Source organism: Puccinia triticina, chromosome 18A (assembly GCF_026914185.1).
Source record: "Puccinia triticina chromosome 18A, complete sequence".
NCBI lineage: Eukaryota > Fungi > Basidiomycota > Pucciniomycetes > Pucciniales > Pucciniaceae > Puccinia > Puccinia triticina.
In genome coordinates this window covers 1,367,011-1,387,808 of record NC_070575.1, presented here as the reverse complement: position 1 = coordinate 1,387,808, position 20,798 = coordinate 1,367,011, and the positions used below count along the sequence as shown (strand labels likewise).

Here is a 20,798-nt window from a genome sequence, read left to right as displayed (position 1 = left end):
AAAAAAATATGTACCACCCAAACACTCAAATTACGCCAACATTTCTAGAATGGTACATATGAAATCATCACTTGAAAGTGTTACAATTTTATGATTTTATGCATTGAAAATTTTATGATTTCAACTTTGAACACCTCTATTGAAACCCAAATACCAAATACATAACCCCACAAAAATGTGTCTCCCCAGCAACTAAACTTTTGGGGAGAGTTGCCCAATTATGGTTTTCAAAATTGCATATGTCACTGTTTACATAAAATCATAAAGCCAATTTTGGCTGGGAGATGTCAGTGTGCATAAAACTTAGGGAGTTGAAAAATCGACTCCCAGGAATAAATAAATTGACTCCCAAAAGTTGTTTACGTCGCGCGGACCGTCTGCGGACGTCCACCCTGGGTCCTCGAGACCTCGCGCGGCCCCAAAAGCATTTTGGGAGTTTATTAATTAATTCCCCTCTCGAGGATGGGAGCCGATACATTAATTTAACAAAAAATGACGGAATATACAAAAAAAATTATATCTTGTCACTGTTGTACCCAAACGCCCTAAAAAATCTACAGCAATATAAATACACTCTTTAGAGAATATTGTGAGCTTCACGGCATTAGTACTCCGCAGGGAGACCCTGTGTAGCCGGGGGCAGATTTGGCGGATTTCCTACTAAGGCAAACCCCCAAAACCTTATCTACGGTGCTCCAAATGGCCCCATAATTTTTGAGCTAGAAGAATACACTCTTTAAAACATATTTTAAGCTTCACGGCATTAGTACTCCTCAGGGAGACCCTGTGTAGCCGGGGGCAGATTTGGCGGATTTCCTACTAAGGCAAACCCCCAAAACCTTATCTACGGTGCTCCAAATGGCCCCATAATTTTTGAGCTAGAAGAATACACTCTTTAAAACATATTTTAAGCTTCACGGCATTAGTACTCCTCAGGGAGACCCTGTGTAGCCGGGGGGCGGACTTGGTGGATTTCCTACTAAGGCAAACCCCCAAAACCTTATCTACAGTGCTCCAAATGGCCCCAATTTTTTTTAGCTATAAGACTACACTCTTTAAAACATATTTTAAGCTTCATGGCATTAGTACTCCTCAGGGAGACCCTGTGTAGCCGGGGGGAGGATTTGGTGGATTTCCTACTAAGGCAAACCCCTGAAACCTTATCTACGGTGCTCCAAACAGCTCCACATTTTTTTTGCCAGAAGAATACACTCTCTAGAAAAAATTATAAGCTCTAAGGAGGTATTACACATCAGGCACACCTTCTATTGACCGTGGTGTAGCGTAGCGCAGCACAAATCTACTATTTTTTAGCGTAGCATTAGCGCAATCGCGCGTATCTGCGCTAACACTACAATAGAATCTAAAATAGCTTTTCACCCTGTGCGCGTAGCTTTAGCGCAGATGCGTGCGATTGCGCTAACGCTACGCTGAAAAATAGTGCTTTGTGCTGCGCTACACTACACCACAGTCGATAAAAGGTGTGCCTGATGTGTAATACCTCCTTGGAGCTTGTAATGTTTTATAGGAATTTTATTCTTATAGCAGAAAAATTTGGGGCTGTTTGGAGCACTGTAGATAAGGTTTCGGGGGATTGCCTTTGTAGGAAATCCGCCAAATCTGCCCCCTGGCTACACAGGGTCTGCCTGAGGATTACTAATGCCGTGAAGCTTAACATATGCTCTAAAGAGTGTATTTGTATAGCAGAAAAAATTTGGGGCCATTTGGAGCACCATAGATAAGGTTTCGGGGGTTTGCCTTAGTAGGAAATCCGCCAAATCCGCCCCCCAGCTACACAGGGTCTCCCTGAGGGGTACTAATGCCGTGAAGCTTAAAATATGTTTTAAAGAGTGTATCCTTCTAGCCAAAAAATTATGGGGCCATTTGGAGCACTGTAGATAAGGTTTCGGGGGTCTGCCTTAGTAGGAAATCCGCCAAATGCACCCCCGGCTACACAGGGTCTCCCTGAGGAGTACTAGTGCCGTGAAGCTCATAATATTCTCTAAAGAGTGTATTTATATTGCTGTAAAACTTTTAGGGTGTTTGGGTACAACAGTGACAAGATATAATTTTTTTTGTATATTCCGTCATTTTTTGTTAAATTAATGTATCGACTCCCATCCTCAAGAGGGGAATTAATTAATCGACTCCCAAAATGCTTTTGGGGCCGCGCGAGGTCTCGAGGACCCAGGGGGGACGTCCGCAGACGGTCCGCGTGACGTAAACAACTTTTGGGAGTTGATTTATTGATTCCTGGGAGTCAATTTTCAACTCCCTATAAGTGACATCTCCCAGCCAAAATTGCAGTTTATGATTTTATGTAAAAAAACTTATGCAATTTTGAATACCATAAATGAGCAAGGACCAGCCCAAAATGGTCAAACCACTCCAGTGTTTACCAAGCGTGTACTACTTACTTGAACCAACTGTGTTAGTCATCTGAGCAGCTGCGGTAATATTGGCTTGACCAAAACTGTCAAAATTCCGTTGGGGGGCCAGCAGTTGGCCTGCAATTTTGACATTGTGTTCCACAGCCCTTTCCTGGGCTGTAGCTGCACATGTCAATCCCATGTCGCAGCATGCTGCATCCATCGAATCCTCCGGATTCCTGTGACATGGTGTTCGACTCCGGTGATCCTTGCAACTTCTTTCTGGGAAGTTTGCCACTCACTCTCCGTGGTTCTTTCAAGCCAACCGTTCTAATGCTCGGAAACGCTTTCACCGACTGGGAAGGTCAGCAGTCACCCTTTGACCCCTCCGACCCGGCTGGAATACAACATTGTCTTTACTGCTTCGATTCACTGTACTCCGAGTTAAAGAGCCAGAGCAACTACGATGATAATCTCTTGAATAAACTGGAAGAAAGTATAGGTACCTCCGAGTTGTAAGTCTCTCGGTACGCTCGCTTGGTTTTTGCCTTGGTTGAAATCAACATCTTGAGCGAGGTCTTAACTAATCATCCATCGCCACTAGCCCCTTATTTGTTACGTGGAATATTATATCCAATGGAGCTCGACCAAAACTTAGAGGATGTATCGGGAACTTCGCGCCTAGTCCATTGAACGAGGGGTTAAAGGACTATGCAGTGATTAGGTATGTGGGGGGACGCTGTTTATGCACTACTATATGCTGTTCCACCTTCCGACTGACAGGATACCCCCATGGCTTTGCAGTGCTCTCAAAGATCACCGTTTTTCGCCCGTCACCCTTACAGATCTCAAGAGACTGAGCTGTACAGTTTCCTTACTTCACAGTTTTGAAGACTGCACAACATTTACCGATTGGACGATCGGCCAGCACGGGATCTACGTCCATATTCCTGACCCTAATCAACCGATCACTAGCAATTCGCCCTCTGAGCCGATCACGCCGTCCTCCCAAGATGCTGAACATTCTGCCAGCCCTGATGCTTTGGTAGACGTATTGTCCCAGGTCCAAGCCACACCATCAGCCACTCCAATTTCTAGAAATCGCCCAAGGTCCTGGGCCGGGCAGAATCGACGACGAATGATGAGTGCGACTTACTTGCCCGACGTTGCTGGCGAGCAAGGTTGGACGAAAGTCGAGGCAATCGACTCGGCAATCAGAAAAGGTCAGTCACCTCTCGGAAGTGGAAACCAAACTTGTTTGTACTCAATCCAATCTTTTGAACCAGCTGGCTGGAAAGGCCCTATTACACCGGCACTACGCAGCTCGCTAATTATTGAAAGGTATCAATCTTCTAAATTTACCGCGACCTATCAAGATTGGAAAGACTGGAGAGCGCAGTTAGGTTTCCCAATCTAACCCAAGGTGAAAGAAGAAAAGAAAGCCAATCGAAATTCACCTAGTCCAATCGACCACCAGCTTCTCGTTTGTATAATGTGTGATACAACATGAACATTTTGTATATTTTGTAACAGCTCCAATCCCAACGAGATTTCCATCCTCTGCTCCTGGCTCATCATTACACGCAGATGTGTGAATTACTTGCGCTGGGAAAAGGTTTACTTTGCTCAAATGTCTTTTTTGTTTCCTAGCCGTGTATGTCCATGTATTTGTTACTATGCACACCATTAGTTGCGAGTACCTCGATGCCTGCGTACTAAACCATTGACAACAAAAAACTGGGAAAGGTGGTGGCAGGAGCGTTTTTATTAACAGATTTCTACAGAATTGGACGCACGAGAGCGCCATCTTCAGAAATCAGGCCACAGGGTCCCACAGCTGAACAATAGGGCTTGTGAGTTGTGCGGGCTCTTGCGGCAACCGCAAGAAGCTAAAAAATCCATATTCGCCAAACTCAAGCTAACGGGGATGTCTAAGCCATGAGTGCGCTCGGTTTAAAGCCATTCCGGTAACCGGTAACACCGGTGACCTGTGGGAGCTCTCCGAGCCGGCGAAGTCGCAATAAGACCTATTTGTCCTTGATAAGTTGTCCCAGCGTCGATTGCCAAGGGCAGCTAGGCTGTCTAGATAAGCACTTGATCACGGCTAGACGCAGATCTTCACACCGCATCATCTCCAACAGCAATAGCCCAGTGAGCCAAACGCGCCCGCCAGGCCATACCAGGCGCGACGAATCGGGAGGTTTGTGCCGCTAGCGTAGCCAATGAGCTCAGAGTCAAGCTGTCTGGCACCAGTGTATAGACCTCCGATCTCCAGTCCACGCTCAAGCCGACTCTACCAACTGGGACCGGTATTCTCATGAATAAGAACAAGAAAGGCCTCTGGATTTCACCAGAGAATGCGGCTCGAATGCGTGCTGTCTAGTGTGTCAGCACTATGACCATGGCACCTCTGAATGCAACAATTCTTCCCTTCAATCTGAATTTGAGATTTCGCGGTATAAAAAGGGCGCTCTGAGCCCACTTGGTAACACTCCAGCAATTGCACCACTTCAATTTTACAGCTTGGTTCCAAACCCAGATCAATCTCCTCATTACTTTTCAATTTCCCAGCTTAGCCCGGGTGGCATTTTTATTTTTCTTGAAATAATTGTGAGCTTGACTTCCACATTCTTTTGGCTCCTTACCATCTTCTGGTCACTGTTTCTCTAGCTCAGTGGTCGCACTAAAGATTACATTTCGGTATTGCAATCGCTAGCTGCTCCTGTCTTTGATTTGTTTTGTTCGAGCTGCAGGGGATTTTTAATTCGCTTTTCGTTTTTAACTGGCACTATGATCTCTTCCAGCGTACTCGTTTGTTTGACTCCATTGTTTATTGACGGATTCATGGCCTTGAAGGTCACTAGTCCCTGCCGGACTTCGACATGGAAGTAAGTTGACACCCTCACATCATCAGGAGAGAGCTAATAGTAACTACCTGGCTAACAATGCCCGATCAGCTTACAAAACCCCAACACTGTTACTTGGACCTCAGTTGCCACTGATCCCAAGAAATTTGACATCGTACTCGTCAACAATAATCCCAAGTCAGTGCAAGCCTGACCTTTTCAATTGCCTACTATCCGCAAATGCTGACTTGATGACTACAGGTGCGCACCCACTGCAATGAGCCAGGTCATCAAGCAGGGTGTCTCTTGTTCCGACGGGAAGTTTGACATCAGTGGCATTTCACCAGTCAAGCCTTGTGGCGACTATCAGATCAACCTAGTGGCTGTAGACGCAGCGGACAGCTATGTAAGTCAGTATGACTTGATCGAACAGAACCGGTATTGAGAGACAAATCTACCCCTGATTCACCAATTTCAGAGTTCCGGTATCTTGGCCCAATCGGCCCCTTTCACCGTCACGCCAGCATCCACTCCAGCTACTGCTCAAGCCAGCGTGGCACACTCAGACACCACTAAGCAGCCGCCAGCCGCCGGAGGGAGCTCGACCCCAAACACTCCTCCGGCTAGCCAATCGTCCGCTGACGTTGCCCCAAACCCGTCGATTTCTTCCGCAACATCGAAGTCTTCAGGTCCTGGATCATCACCACCTGTTGGACCTTCTCCCTTGAACAATGCGACCGCGGCTGCTGATAGTGCTGGCTCCTTCGCCTCAACAAGTATAATATCTTTCCAGAAGATTATAGCGGCTGCATTTCTGCCTGTATCTGTACTTTTTATGGCATGAGGTCACTTGACCCCCTATCACGATCTTTTAGGTATCTTGTCACACCGCGCTAATGATTACTCCTTTATTATTATTTCAATTTTACCTTTAACTTATTATCGTATGCTCTAAGCAAAGAAGAATATGCAAACTATCTTTTAGGCATTTTATCTGCCATCTTGAACCAGAATCCCCGCATTGAGCATTGAATTCGATATGTGCACCAAAACAGCAAGAGATTCACTGACTCACAAAATCTGGTGTTAGCAGTCACCGTGCCCTTTATAAGGGTGTACAATCCCAGGCTGCACTCAGCGCACTCTTATCATCTTCTTTTGAAATTTACATAAGTACCGCATGCGGCTGTAAGAAACAAGTGTAAGCTAAGCGCAATAATGAGCTAGCGCAGATTAATGATTAGCAGTGATTAGCAAGCTCAGTGGAAAGGATTCAACCCTTTTTGGTTGTCTAACCTTACCCAGTGATTAAATATGATCAGGCATGAGTTTCCATTCCAAGCCACCACTTTTGACGGTTCCGAATAGCGCCTGATCATTATGTATGGGGTGTTCCTTGAGAGCTCATGTTGACCCGAGTTAATGGCTAAAGCATGCAGAGGTGGTCAACGCATCTGATTTTATGACATTCTGATCCGGCAAACTGCAAGGTGAGGGATACAAGAATTCACGCCTCAAATGGAATTTGAGCTGAGCAGGCGGTTTGGGCAGGCGCTGCTACTTGCAAAGTGATTACATCAAGGTGGGTGACTCGCGAGCTTGTATGCGTAGGATTCGAAGAGTGGGTGTTGTGCTCAAAACGAGGTAGGAGTCGAGGTGGATTCTGTGGAAGCAGGGAGAGGCGAACAGATGCTGTGGCAGATTGAAGCTGCGCTGGTTGTACCTTCACTTCAGCGATTCGCTCCAATCCAAACCACGCAAAAATTCACCGTCGACACAAACGACACATGGCACGACTCAAGACGGCGAAAGAGATTCTCGTCCAATTCATCCTCAACAAACTGCGGTCGCATCCTGCTCGAGTGACGGAGACTGGGGCCCACAAGCCTGTGGTCCTCGGCATCCAAGGACCCCAAGGAATCGGTACGTCTTGGAAGGGAGACTGATCGGATTGATGGGCATGATTATGTGGAGGCAGCGGAGCTGAAGATGTGCGGACCAGGGAAGACGTGGCTGTCGAGAGAGGTCAAAGAAGAGCTGAACACCGTCCATCACATCAAGACGATTGCCCTCTCGCTCGATGATCTGTATCTCCCCCGCCGGGGCCAAGAGAAGGTGGAAGAACAAGAAGAACCCCGGAACAGACTACTTCAGGGACGCGGCTTGCCAGGGACGCACGACCTCGACCTGGCCGTCCAGGTCTTCAAGTCGCTGTCGAGGATCAACGAGACGAAGGAGATTCTCCTGCCGGTCTACGACAAATCGGCGCTCGATGGCCTCGGCGACCGCACCGGATTCGCCACATTATCCGTCCCGCCGGACGAGGAGCTCCAGCTGGTCATCTTCGAGGGCTGGATGCTCGGCTTCGCTCCCCGTGATCCCCTCGAGCTGAGACGCACTTATGATCACGCGCGCGAAGCTCCTTCCGACACGTTCATCACCAAGTTCTCTATCGACGAGTTACTAAAAATCAATCTCAACTTATCCGCTTATCTTCGTCTCATTTGGCCCAGGATCGATGTGCTCATCAACTTGGTCCCTCAAGATATAAATTTCATTTGGCGGTGGAGAATCCAAGTACTTGAGTCCCTCAACCCTTCTCCCCTGCTTCATAAATCACTCACTCACTCACTCCTCTGCTGATATTTTCTCAATCGTCTTTTCCAAGCAAGAGAATGAAATGAAGGCCAAAAATGGTGGGATCGGTATGTCAGAGGAAGAAGTGAAGAAATTCATTTTCAGGTATGCCCATGTTGTGCCAAATCAAACCAATCCGAATGTTGAATCTGCTTATCATACATCTCGTTTTCTCTCGTCCTTCTTTTCCCCTCGTATCACTCTGCTCATCGATGGCTTCCTCCTTCTCCCCGAACCGGAAACCTCAAACGTCTTTTTTTTTCTCTCTACAAAAACATTGCACATGAAGATATATACCCTGCTATGAGCTGTACGGGCAGTCTGCAGATGATCCCAACAGCAAAGGAATAGTCCCCGCATCTTTGAAAGTAGTGATGGACGAAGAAAGACGAGTAGTTGATGTGTACCCGAAAGACATCATCACAGGTTAGTCACTTTTTCTCGACTTCACAGACCTCGGTGAACTCCTTCTGACGAATTATCACTTTGATGTTGCCATTGAAATTGAAATTGAATAGATGCTGAGATTATGTCCTCCGGGAGCCAAGCATCCTAGCTATTGCTTCACGCTGTATAATTATTTTTCCTTCATTCTCATTTGATATATTCTAATATTTCAGCAGCGTGTGCAATTGTGTGACCAGCTATTGAGGGCGGGATGGACTAGTGGCTGTGTCTCCCCCTCCTTCCTCTCAAACGGATGGGAACAGCCACAAGCTAACATCGCCAACTGTTTCGATCGGGAAGCAGAGGGAGCCACGACTCTGACGATAGCGACGACTCCCGGCAATACATCCACATACTTAGCATCGGATGACGCTTCTTTCGAAGCAATGTTGTGCTCACTAGTATGTACTAAAGGAAGTTTCTGATGAGTCTGGCTTTGCGTGGCAGTAGAGAACGTAGGACTGCTTAGCCGTGCGCCTTGGCAGTCTTGGCGAAACAGCGTCTTCCCTACAACAGTAGATTGACAAACATTGATGTACATATTATTTTTCCTTGAAAGCTTGGACCCGAGAGATTTATGAAATTTTGTTTATCGCACTGAGTATGGGGTTGGAATGAGATAGGACGGGGTATTGTTTTTGGCAAAAACCAAATTGAGCTGTCAAATATCATGCAATGTGATTTAGCACGATGTTGACTGTCAAACCCGCCAATTGCCAATTGGCAACTATCCCATCCGATCCAAGTCACTCTCCCAACGCACCAAGCTGTAAGTCGTTTCTGCCCAGCATCTCATTCCGCCAACCGACCCATTTCGCTCGCCTATCATTCCATCGCAGTCCAAAATCCAAATTCACCTCACAAATGGTTTACGTACCATACGATCCCCAAATCAAGGCAGTTGCGGTCAGAATGTCAATCGAAGGCCATCCACAAGACTTTATCCGAAGAACTCTAGGCCATCAAATCTCAAAACAGTCGTTCAATCGGTGGCTTCACATCTTTCAACAAACTAAATCAGTAATCCACAATCCAGAGGAGTACGAGCTCCTTGGTCGCCCCAGAACAATGACCACCGAGGATGCGGCGTTCATGGTCCAGCTTGTGCGCGACGAACCTGGTCTATTCTTGGACGAGATACGTGAGCGGCTTTACGACTCGAGTGGGACTCTGCTCAGCATCAGTGCGGTTCACAAGAACCTGGTAAACCACTTATCAATAACTTTGAAGAAGGCCGAGACCCTCAACTCCAAGAAATGCTTAGTGAAGAAGTTCAGATATGTGGAGAAAATGTGATTCTATCCCGCCAACTTCCTGGTTTTCACAGGTGAGCCCGCCCTTATCTCTTCCCTTTTCATGGCGTCACGGTGCTGAGCTGAAAGCTTTGAATTTCCAACAGATGAAAGTGCGATTTGCGAGCGCGACTTGCTTCGGACGCACGCACGCTCCAAACGAGGAACTCCGGCGGCTCTTTTTATCCAGCGTTCAAATCTTATCCGGCTCAGCATCCTCCCGGCGATTTCAATTAATGGTCTACTGGCTCTGACCGTCCGGGAAGATACTTTCAACGCTCGGAAGTTTGAGCATTTCTTAAAATGGGACCTGGTTAGTCCAATTTCAATACAGCAGTTTCAATCATCAAGGCTCCTGATTACTTTGACCGCCACCCTAGATTCCACAAATGAATCGCTTTCCTGCGCCCAACTCGGTTCTAGTCTGCGATAATGCAAAGATTCACCGCAGCGATCGAGTTCGGGCAATCTGCAATGCGGCAGGCGTCCGGCTCATCTTCCTTCCAGCTTACTGCCCAGAGCTCAATCCAATTGAGCTCTGTTTTGGCATCCTCAAGGGACAACTGCGCCGAACTCAGGCAATGTCATTAAGTGAACATCCCAAATGGGACATTCGACGTGCTTGCGCACACGTGATGACTGAGAATCTCTGTGGTAAGCTTTATCGACATGCCGGCTACACAGTTCCATCATTGAGGCACTATCCCCAGTAGTTCCTTATTTTTGTGTTTTATTCATCTGGTCCTATATCTCTCTATCTCGTTGTCATGTAAACTATCAATCTGATTATGTCATGTATTGTGCAATCTAGTCAGTCTTGTCTCCAACGGAATGCAAGATATGATCGGTGAGATGTGAGAGTTATGTCTAGCTCTAGCGGTGAGGGTACGGTCTATGTCTAGGTATATGTCTAGGATATGTCTAGGTAAGTGTACGGTCCATGTGGTCAAATCGATATCGATCTACTCGCCATTCAAAAGACTAATGAGAACAATGGCATTGGTTACCAAGGCGCTGTTAGTTATGTCTAGCTGTAGCGGTGAGGGTACGGTCTATGTCTAGGTAAGTATACAGTCCATGTGGTCGCTGTGAGTTCTTGCCAATCGAAAGACTCATGAGAAAAATGACATCGGTCACCAAGGCGCAGTGATATTTGTCGGTATATCTGCCTGCCATCGTGGGTATGATTGAGCACCATAAAAGGAGCTGAGTGCTGGTATGATTTTCCCTTTCCCACTCGCTCATCCACCTCTTATTTCACTTCTCCTCCATCCATCACTCAATACAAAATGAGCTCTTCTGACGAGTTGCAAAATATGTTTAAAGTACCACGTCCATCGCCCCTCAACATTGACTACCTTTTCTACATGGAGGTCTCAAAAATATCCAGCATGATCAGTCCTACCCGCACACTCCTCCCGCATTCCAAAAACTGGACGAAAATCATTCCTGTTGCGGTTCTGGAACCTTTAGTCATAGACATCGTGTCTTTGACCTGGCCTAAGTTTCAAGAACAGGTCTTGACTCACTTGAAGTCGGGAGACCCAACCCATGATGTTTACCAACTTATACTCGACCTTCACGATAAGCGCAGGATCAAGTGGGTGGCGTCCATTACGAACCATAAGGACCGCGTTGTAAGGGCCGAGATTGGCGGCGCTGCCGATTGGGTCAGCTTCTCAAATGCGGCGTATGAAAATTACCCCGGTTGTACCGACCTGGAGCTTGTGATGGAGAACCCAAGCTGTGCAGCAGGAGATAAGGTAAGCTTCTGACCGTATGATTCTGCTTCATCAGTGTCAGTGTCCGCTCTCATAATCTGATAATGATTTGATTTATTTACAGACCTTCGAGAGCATTAGCAAGACTCGCCTGAACGGAGTTGTAGACACCATCCGGAGCTATGCGTCGGCAGTTGGTCCTCAAGGGATAACTATTGTTAATCCATTCGATCGGCGGCAAGTCATGCATGTGAAGAATGAACACCTCAGCGAATGGGCAGAAGGTGTCATCCACAACCACATTGGTGTCAGCGTCCCAGTCCCGCCTCCTACCAGCCATTTTGTTTGGGGCCTGGTCAATGATGCGCCGAAGAGTACCTCACATCCTGACAACTCACCTCCCGCTCAAATCCGGCGGCTCAGCGGTCCCAAGCTACCAACTGACTCGGGCGATGAAGAAGAGATTGAGGTCCTCACGAGTTCATCCGCCATGGGTACGCGTGCGGTGGATGAACAAATACCACCAGCGACTGGTCCACAACCGCCTCTGATCCCACAATCCGCGACGGTTGCGCCGCTAATTCCAATCCCACCAGCCTCCCCGCGATTAGAAAGCTACGAAATGGAGACTTACCTCCGGGCCGCTTTGATCGATCAAGGTGACACATACACACGCGGCCGCTTGATGAGCTTGGGCATCCACCACTGGGTTTTCTTCCGAACGTCAAGCAAGGCCGAGCTCATAGGTCTTGGCTTTCCAATTGGCGTCGCGCGAGCCTTAGTTGAAGGTGTTGGACGTCTTGAGCGGCACAATGACCAAGAATATGATCACGAACAGGACTATGAATATATTGCGCAGCGTGGAAGACATGGAACGCCGGCTACCCCTTCCCCGCTGATATGACATGTATTCCTATTTTTCATGTATTGCCTGTTTTTCCTCATGACCTCTGGGAATAGTCTTCCCGTATTCCAGTGTATTTCCACATAACCTCTGAGTATTCCCTCACTGTTCCATGTTTCCATGTTTGTTTCTTTTTTATTTCTGTATTTTATTACACTCATGACTTCCAGGAATAGCACCAATCCATGTTACAACTTTCTTAAGTCCAAATCATTGGCTCCTGTGAGTTGAGAGAGAGAAGTCTGAGAGACGTCTGACATTGGAGAGAGAAATATAACCAGCAGAGACAATGTGTATGGACAACGTGTATGATGACATTGAAGAGAGACAGAGAACCAACCAACATAGACAAAACTCACACACACGCTAGTACAGGATAGATAGACACACAAGCAAGTCGTACAAATTATCTTCTAGCTAGATATTGATTGTATTTACTAACGTTATCAACCAAAGCTGTAACTACGCCTACCGTCAAGCCAAATTGACGGATCTCATTACGAGAGAGGGAAGATCCAGGGCGGAAGTACTTGTGGGAAATGATGTCGTTCTCTATGAGGATTTTGTGAACCATTGATACGTCTCTGAGTCGTAAAAACTGCAAGTACTCGAGAATCGGTGGATTCAAGTCGGGATTACTATCCGAAGACGGAGCTGGAGGAGTAGGAGGGGCAGGCGCGATGTGAGTGGATGGCTGCGATGATGATGCCACATTGGCATTGGCCACCAATGATCCTACATTTGCTGCGATGGCCTCAACTATAAACTGTCGCAACAATAAATCGGATTGCAACGGTTGTGGTGGATCGGCATCGGCTAGTTTGGTCTTCTTTGCTCCACGAATGCAGTAAGGTAGCAAACTTCTTGGGGGGGACGTCAAGTTAACTCCAGGCATATCGGGGTCAAGCTAAAAAGGCAGATAGATCAGTAAGAAATATACAGAAATAGACCAAACGTTCAAATAGCTCACAATACACATGGCCCATTCTTGACATGCATTCATTGTGACCACAACGTACTTGTTGGGATCCGACGGGTTGATGAAGACCGGCGTGTTTGTATTGTAATCTTTATTTAAAGCGCAGCCATTTAGAATCTTGCGCATTTGAAAGTTAACATCGTTCCAGTCTTCCGGGTCGATTTCATCTTCCTCATCGTCCTCGTCAGTACCAGCCGCAGAACCATTGCTTTCGTCATCTCCCGCCGCCTTGGGCTTGAGAGCTCGGTTATCTTTGACCGCTTGTTGGTACTGGGCTCGTTTGGCCAAGAGGTCTGCTTGTACTCCGCGTTTGATAACCGTGGTTGGATTGGTCATGCGGAGTGTCAAGAAAGCCTCCGGGTTTTTGACTTTGGTGTTGAGAAACGCATCGATCCAAAGTTGATAGGAGTCGACATCGGTTATCTTGACCCAGTCGCATTTGAACCATCCCTTGACTTGGGGGATGCTCACGAACCAATTCAGTTCATGCTTCTTCTTATTCTTCCCGAGCACCTCAAGAACTAAACTACCCGTGTTTGCAACCGCTTTATCACATCCCGACGCCACAAGTGATTGAAACTCCTCGAGTGTTGTTTTCCCCGGAATGATCGTCACATTAAAATCCACTTTGGATGGAACTGGCATCCAATTCTTGATGTTTTTTTTGCCTCGTTTAGATACGAAGAGTTTGAACAAAGTCGTCACATCCATTTGAGTCGACTATAACTCAACCATATGTGCAATGATCAGTTACGAATCAATATCTTTCTTGTTAAAGGGTAAGAGGGAGGAGGGAAACTCACTGGCTGGGATGGTAAATCACTACTCTTTTTCAAGGGCTGACGTCGGCTGTTCACCGGTTGCGGAGCTGGTGTATCAGGCAAGTCGGGTTCTTCGGATTTGTGTTGCCGAGCAGCAGGTGCAGCCATTTCTGATATTTCTGGCAAAGGTGATTTGATTTCTGGCAAAGGTGATTCACTGTTATCCGGTGGCGGAGCGGGAGGCATGATTTCCGTCATAGTTGGCTGTGATTTGGTCGGGTTGTGGAGCTGGAGGATGATGATTTGGTTGGGTTTGCGGAGCTGGAGCGGATCGGGAGGATTTTGGATCGGGAGGATTTTGGTTGGGCGGATGGATGGGGCATGTCTGCGAGTGGCACCCGCGAGAAAGTAAGTGCAAGTGGCACCTGTCAGATAGTGAACAACAGGATTTGCAAATGAGTATGATACTCGTCAGAGTGTGTCATCCACCAGCTGCATACATTAGATTATGTCAAAAGGCAGAAACTGCGAGCTTTAAACGTGTATCTCCATGTTTTTTGGGAACAACAAAATTTCATAAATTTCTTGGGTCCAAGCTTTCTGGGAAAGACAATATTTAGATGCTATTAAAGTATTATTTGCCTTGGCTTTTCCACTCAACCTTACACTGGAATCGTTGTATATATGTAAGATGTTTAAGGTGTTCAAAGTTGAAATCATAAAATTTTCATTACATAAAATCATAAAATCATAAAACTTTCAAATGATGATTTTATATGTACCATTTTAGAAGTGTTGCTCTAATTTGAGTGTTTGGGTGTACATATTTTTTTCACCTCAGAATTTTATGATTTTATGGTGTTATGATTTTATGCAAGTCAACTTAGGTGTTCAACCTTGAAATCATAAAATTTTCAATACATAAAATCATAAAATCATAAAATCATAAAATTTTCAAATGATGATTTTATATGTACCATTTTAGAAGTGGTGCTCTAATTTGAGTGTTTGGGTGGTACATATTTTTTTCAGCTTAGATTTTATGATTTTATGGTGTTATGATTTTATGCACTAGTTGTATGTGTTGGGTAATCAAGTACTTTTTTTGTAGTTGAGTGGTATTCTGTGGTATTTAAGGAGCGCAGTACGCCAAGACTTTCTTTCCTATGCTTGCTTGAGAAAAGACCAATGCCAAACTCTTATTTTTTGGCGTGCCCAGACTCAGTGAGGCAGTGTGCTTCGTAAATAAGGTTCCGAATGCATATAATGTATGGCTCATATACATATGTTGCTGGCTTACATAATTTTTATAAGTCTGAAACTGTTGGATTGCTGTGACGATCGCCCGCTGACTGATCACATTGCCACCGAACTGCCTACGTAAGCTCCGCCGGACGTCCAGTGCCAAGCTGCCGGTGAACGCGAGCGACGGTCAACAGGAGAAGACGCCCCCACAAGACAACGACGAACACCACGCAAACGGAACAAACGAAACGACATGGGTTCCCGAAATGAACAAGAAACACATCAGAACAAGTATCTTCACCACTTCAGATGGTCAGTACATACTTATGACCACCATCCAGACAGCTTCCAGAGCTCACCCTCATAACAACGCAAATCAGGGAAAGCTCGGTGCCCGAACGAGTATCGATCAAAGGCTCATTCGATCAGTGGCAATCGTAAGTCACCATTGGCGAAACCTGAATCGGCCATCTGGTTTCCTTTTGCTTGAAAATACATCGAGAACATACATAGAATAGCCACTGTTGAGCTAGTTTCGATTGTCTTGCTGTGAGCACTGACTTCTACAATCCCCCCCTTTTTTGAATCTTGTGTGTTGTAGCTCATTGGAGTTGCAGAAAAAAACGTCCGGTAAATTCTCCGCTCCAATCGAACTAGAGTTTGGTTCAAAAGTCTCCTACAAGGTCAGCCATCTCACTTCATCACTGTACATACACGGCAGGCAAGACGGACCCTTATTGGAAACGCCAGAAAAGGGATCCGCCAAAAACCCTTGTTTGAGTCCCTATTAGTGCTAATCGACCTTCCTCCCTGCCCCTTTCGATTACGTACAATCCATCTCTGTACCTGTGATCATTCAAATTCACAGTATGTTGTCGACGGAACCTGGCGGCACAACCCTAATGAGCCTACTGAAACCGACTCAAATGGTAACATCAACAATGTCTTTGAAGGTGCGCCTCCCCGATCCGAGGTTAATCAGCTGGCAATGTGCTCATACTGAATCTGTTCCAAGTTGCTCATCTCCCTCAATCGCACGCTCATCGGGCTGAATACACTCTCAAAATCCAACTGTTTCATCTCCAGTGCCTCAAGATCCATTATTCTCCATGAACCCTGAGGCTGAATCCGTTCAAACCTTGCCCAATCCGGTACAAACTATGTCATCCGCAGCCGTAACTGAAGAGTCAGGGACGGAGACATCACCTGACCCACCCCTTACAAAAACTCCCGAACCTGACAGTCTGAGTAAGAATTCGCCTATCTTCCCTCCGCACTCATCGCCAGGACCTTAAAATTCACTCACACCCACCGCCCCACTCCAACTTTCCTCTTCCTTGCCATCAACTGATTCATCCCCTATTGCTGACTTGTCACCTAAAAAATCAACCTACTGCTTTACAGCCGAATCATCTACGCCTCCAGACATGTCCATCGCCTTCCCTTCAACCTCAACTGACAACCTACCTGAATTGACCGAGCGCCCGAAGCAAGCGGCCAATCCCAAACGAACCCTAAGTTTATTTGCCCCTGGCACACGCTTTGGTCGCGCATCCCACCGCACCCAAAGTCTTGCCACCGCCCCTGGCACGCCCAAAGAAAAGGCGTCTCCGGCCGGAGCCTCGGTCTCCAATGTGGTCTCTGCCATGGCCGGTGTAGCTGCCACGGCCATCCCAGCCGCTATATTTGCCGTCACTGGCAAGGATATCACCCGGAACTCAAAGCCTGACTCCCCCGCCGACCCGCCATCCGCCAATGATGATCCCTCGCCTTCCGCTGCTGAGGAACCTAGTACTTCATCCCAATCCCCTGCCGGCGGTTCCGATCAGCCCTCGCAGACTGACACTCCTGCCCCAGCTGTTGCTACTTCCGACAAAGTACCCCAGCCTGCTGCTCAGCCACCCGCTCAACCTGCTGCTCAGCCTGCCGCCCAACCTGCTGCCCAACCTGCTGCTCAACCCGCTGCCCAACCTGCTGCCCAGCTTGCCGATGCTAAGCTCACCTCGTCAACCCCCGAGCCTCTGGCCACTATGCCTGTGAATGATGCTACTGAAAATCCCGAACCCAAGAGCAGCAAACCTGTAGTGCCTCTGGCCACGCATCAGCTACTCTCTTCGTCGGCAGCGGAGACTTGCGCAACGACAGTGCCAACATCTCCCAAACTAGAAGACCTCACAATCGCACCCAAAGCTACACCAGCTGTGATTGAGTCAAAGACAGTCCCAGCAGTCTCCGTGTCGGATCCCAACTCCAACAATCCCGAACCCAAAACTGGTTCTCCTTCTACCCTCAAACAAGAGGGGGCCAAACTCCAGACCCCTGGAGCCAGCCCAAAGGTAGAATCGCCACCGAAGGTCTCGTTTTCCGACGACGAAGCGGCAGCAGCCCGAGCTAACGCAACCGCGCGCGAAACGGGCAGCAGCACCGTCCCGCCCGCCCCAACCGTGAAGCTCTCGCCAAAGCCTACAATCAGTGGGGCGTCGACTCCCAACAAACCTAACCCGGACTCCGCCGGTGGGAAATCTAAGATTTCCGAGTTCACCCGAAAGACCAGTGGCTGGAGATACAGCCTCGGCTCCATCCGCTCCCGAAAAACTAGCACCGACCACGACCGTCGCTCAGTCAGTGATAGCCCCGCCCTCGCGCAGGCCCGATCTCCCGAACCCTCGACCGCTGATCACCCGGAAGACTCGTCTCCTCGAGCCAAGCGCAGATCTGGCTTGTGAGTCTTCCTCTCCATCCCTCTCCCACTCTCCTCTTTCCTACCACCCACAAGCTGATCACCTTCCCCTTCCTTTTTGGCTCGACACAGATTCCAAAAAATCAAAGCCGTCCTCAGCCCTCACAAGAAAAACGCTTACACCACCAACACCAGCAACGCAGCTGGTGGTGGGGGCAACACCAGTAAATCGAACACGCTCAGCCGTACCACTACGATCAACCGCGAATGAGAGCCTTTGGTGAAGACTCACTCCCACTTTGGCGATCTCCCTCTTCGCCCATCGTCGTTTGCTGCGGATCTGTCGCTTCTCTTATTTTTCGGGTCTTTTCATCCTCAATTGTGTATCCCTTCTTCATATCTCTACCCCGCCTTTTTCACCGCCACTTCGTTGTCTTTATGATCATTCATTCCATCTCAACCATCCATAATCTATCCCCCCTAATGGTATCCCCTCTACTCATCCATTACTCTTTTCATCGGTTCTCTTGAGACTGAGCCCAGTCTTATCGAACCTTAATTTAATTCCTGCCCCATTTAAACTTTCCTCAAACTCAACCCAACCGCTCAATCCTGTTCACCAACCTCCGTTTTATCATCTCCATCCTCCTAAAAAGTGTCTCCTTCCTTCGTTCTTTCTCTGGTCTTTCTATTCTGGTTTTTGTATGATATAAGATGTGTTTGTTTCTTTGGGCTGTGAAGGGATGAGCCTTCTTTCTCTTCTCCTTTGTGAGGTTCTCTCCATGGTCATGATCATTCCCTTTCGTCGAACCCCTTCCATTTTACACAACTCCCCCTCTCTTCTCCTCACATACATACATATCCATTATAATGAACTTTGATTTTTCGGTTATGTTCTGTGCCTGGAAGTCGAGCGAGCTTAAGCACATTTCTCGGTTGCAGCCCCTCAGGCAAAGCCTCGGGCAAGGAAGGACTTGGTAAGCTTGCCAGATGTTTGTTTTAGTTGGAACTCAACAACCACATCCTCAAGCCTTCCCAAGGAAAGCAATGATCCTGCTGGAACAAGGAGGAGGAGGGCCCACATGGATCCAAAGGTATTCTTGATTCCTTTCCTTCCTTTCCTTTTCTCCACCACACTTGCCACGAAGTCAATCAAGATCAACTCAAGCAATCTTCAAAAAAGTCATACACAAGCAGTCCTCTTGGCCTCGCAGACGTGGGTATGAGACCCGACCAAAAGATGTTATCGCATTTTCGACTATGTTTGACCCGGCCACTTGAAGTTGCGGATGACTCAATAAGGTTTTTTTGTGATGAGTATTCTTCATGAAAGGGCCTCCGTTGGGGGAGGCAACAGCACACCAAGTTATTTGAGAGCGCCAACACAATCTGGTCATGAGATCATCCATCTACCTGCTTCCCTGCCGTTACTTTCACGCAGCTTTTTCATCTATTTTGCAATCATGAAGCGTGGTCTTGTTATTCCAAGATTTACCCCTGGACCCTTACGATGCTGAGACATGCTCACAGTAACAGCCAGCACTACAGCGAGACGAGGCACTCGCTACCGAAGCAGAAGGTTTATGGGCTCACCAAGCGGTTCCGGGCAATGACCCATTCAGGGAACGTTTGGGTATAGTTTTTTTTCATTTGTTTTGTTGTCTACAACCTGACCAAAAGGACGACCGGGAATATGAGTAGTGTTATGAGTTTGACCTCGAACAGGGAAGTACGGAATCATGAGAGGCATAAAAAGATAAAAAGTAAAGGAAGAAGAGGGGGCGGCCGGGGGTTTCTATGTAACAGATGAGGGAGGGTGAAGGTAGGTATAATGGGTAACATTGACAGGCGGGTTCCTCCGGTATTTTCTCGAGACCTTTACAGTTAGAATCAAGAAGATGAGAGGATCCTTCTGCCAAAAGAGAAGTTAGGAATCTGAGCAAATTGTTTTTCGTAAGACAGCTCAAAAAAAGAGAGGTCGCACATACTTTAGACTTAGAAATCAGATCCCCCCGTTGCTACGCTCAACAGTAGGAAAGTGCAGCTGAGCGGAGGATGATGGGCCAGGTTGGCTGAGGTTTTTCTTGTTACTGATTACCGAGTTGGCTGCGTAGTATGCAGTGGGCAAGCCAGCCCTGCCAAACCACAAAAAGAAAACATCGGTTCAGCTTCTACCTCAAAGGTGGAAGGAGTCGAAGAGGGGTTCTCTTACACAACGATGACAGTGCGTTGAGCAAAGAACGAGAACATCTTGCGCTTTTTTGGGTTGGTGGTGGTGGTGGCGGGGGAATCTGGGGGCTAGGTTTTTAGGGTAGTGGAGATGGTGGAAGTTTGGTGTGGAGTGGGGAGAGGCAGGAAAAGGGGTAGGATGAAGTGGCTTATATAGGTATGTATTTCGAGCTGCTGAGAGGATTGGGACGATGGGAGGTGGGGAAGGCTTGTTGGCTGGGTCAATCCGACACAGCTCACCCGCAAGACCACGGTCCCCAAGTGCCCGAGCTGAGCTAGGAGACCGCCAGCCTGGTCGACCGAGAGCGAGATCAGCTGCCAGCTGGGGTTGGGATGGCTGTCAGCTCGCTTTGAGATTCGGCCTCGGTCGGGCCTGCTTCGGCTCAGGAACTCTCCCGTCTGCCGTGGCGGAGTGATGCCCAAGCAGTGTCGCTTTCCCAACCTCATCGCTTTGTTCTGCTCAGAGCGTTCGTTCTGTCAGCATTATCGATGGGAAGGGAGTTGCCATTTGAATACGCCCAAACATCCCCGGGCATCTCTACAGTCATCAGATGAGGTCCAGGCTCATTCAAGTGTCCGGAGGCGCGGTGGCCACTTGGTCAGCATCATAGGTTGGGCCACAGTCATGAGATCCTTTTACTCTTGGACGCCTCGATCGCACTGGCAGCTGATGATATCAACTCTCATC

At 47.6% G+C, this 20,798-nt stretch overlaps 5 protein-coding genes across 5 annotated transcripts; 4 read left to right on the top strand and 1 right to left on the bottom strand.

The window, feature by feature from the left end:
* Positions 1-2,615: 2,615 nt before the first annotated feature.
* PtA15_18A179 (uncharacterized protein) lies at positions 2,616-3,786 on the top strand (the record flags this gene model as incomplete). Its single annotated transcript, XM_053164691.1, has 4 exons — positions 2,616-2,884; positions 2,974-3,093; positions 3,174-3,592; positions 3,656-3,786. The coding sequence occupies 4 exons, from the start codon at positions 2,616-2,618 to the stop codon at positions 3,784-3,786; spliced, it is 939 nt and encodes a 312-aa protein (XP_053028676.1).
* Positions 3,787-5,159: 1,373 nt separating this feature from the next.
* Positions 5,160-6,059, top strand: PtA15_18A178 (uncharacterized protein; the record flags this gene model as incomplete). The annotated part of the gene is made up of 4 exons (XM_053164690.1): positions 5,160-5,257; positions 5,327-5,413; positions 5,477-5,621; positions 5,694-6,059. 4 exons carry the CDS (start codon positions 5,160-5,162, stop codon positions 6,057-6,059), a joined length of 696 nt encoding a protein of 231 aa, XP_053028675.1.
* Positions 6,060-7,002: 943 nt separating this feature from the next.
* Positions 7,003-8,408, top strand: PtA15_18A177 (uncharacterized protein; the record flags this gene model as incomplete). Its single annotated transcript, XM_053164689.1, has 5 exons — positions 7,003-7,138; positions 7,218-7,792; positions 7,884-7,957; positions 8,142-8,278; positions 8,371-8,408. 5 exons carry the CDS (start codon positions 7,003-7,005, stop codon positions 8,406-8,408), a joined length of 960 nt encoding a protein of 319 aa, XP_053028674.1.
* Positions 8,409-8,989: 581 nt separating this feature from the next.
* PtA15_18A176 (uncharacterized protein) lies at positions 8,990-18,152 on the top strand (the record flags this gene model as incomplete). Its single annotated transcript, XM_053164688.1, has 8 exons — positions 8,990-9,068; positions 15,342-15,513; positions 15,582-15,638; positions 15,803-15,884; positions 16,070-16,154; positions 16,288-16,449; positions 16,606-17,923; positions 18,014-18,152. The coding sequence occupies 8 exons, from the start codon at positions 8,990-8,992 to the stop codon at positions 18,150-18,152; spliced, it is 2,094 nt and encodes a 697-aa protein (XP_053028673.1).
* A 1,731-nt stretch (positions 18,153-19,883) lies between these two features.
* PtA15_18A175 (uncharacterized protein) lies at positions 19,884-20,557 on the bottom strand (the record flags this gene model as incomplete). Its single annotated transcript, XM_053164687.1, has 3 exons — positions 19,884-20,016; positions 20,094-20,179; positions 20,351-20,557. 3 exons carry the CDS (start codon positions 20,555-20,557, stop codon positions 19,884-19,886), a joined length of 426 nt encoding a protein of 141 aa, XP_053028672.1.
* Positions 20,558-20,798: the final 241 nt, after the last annotated feature.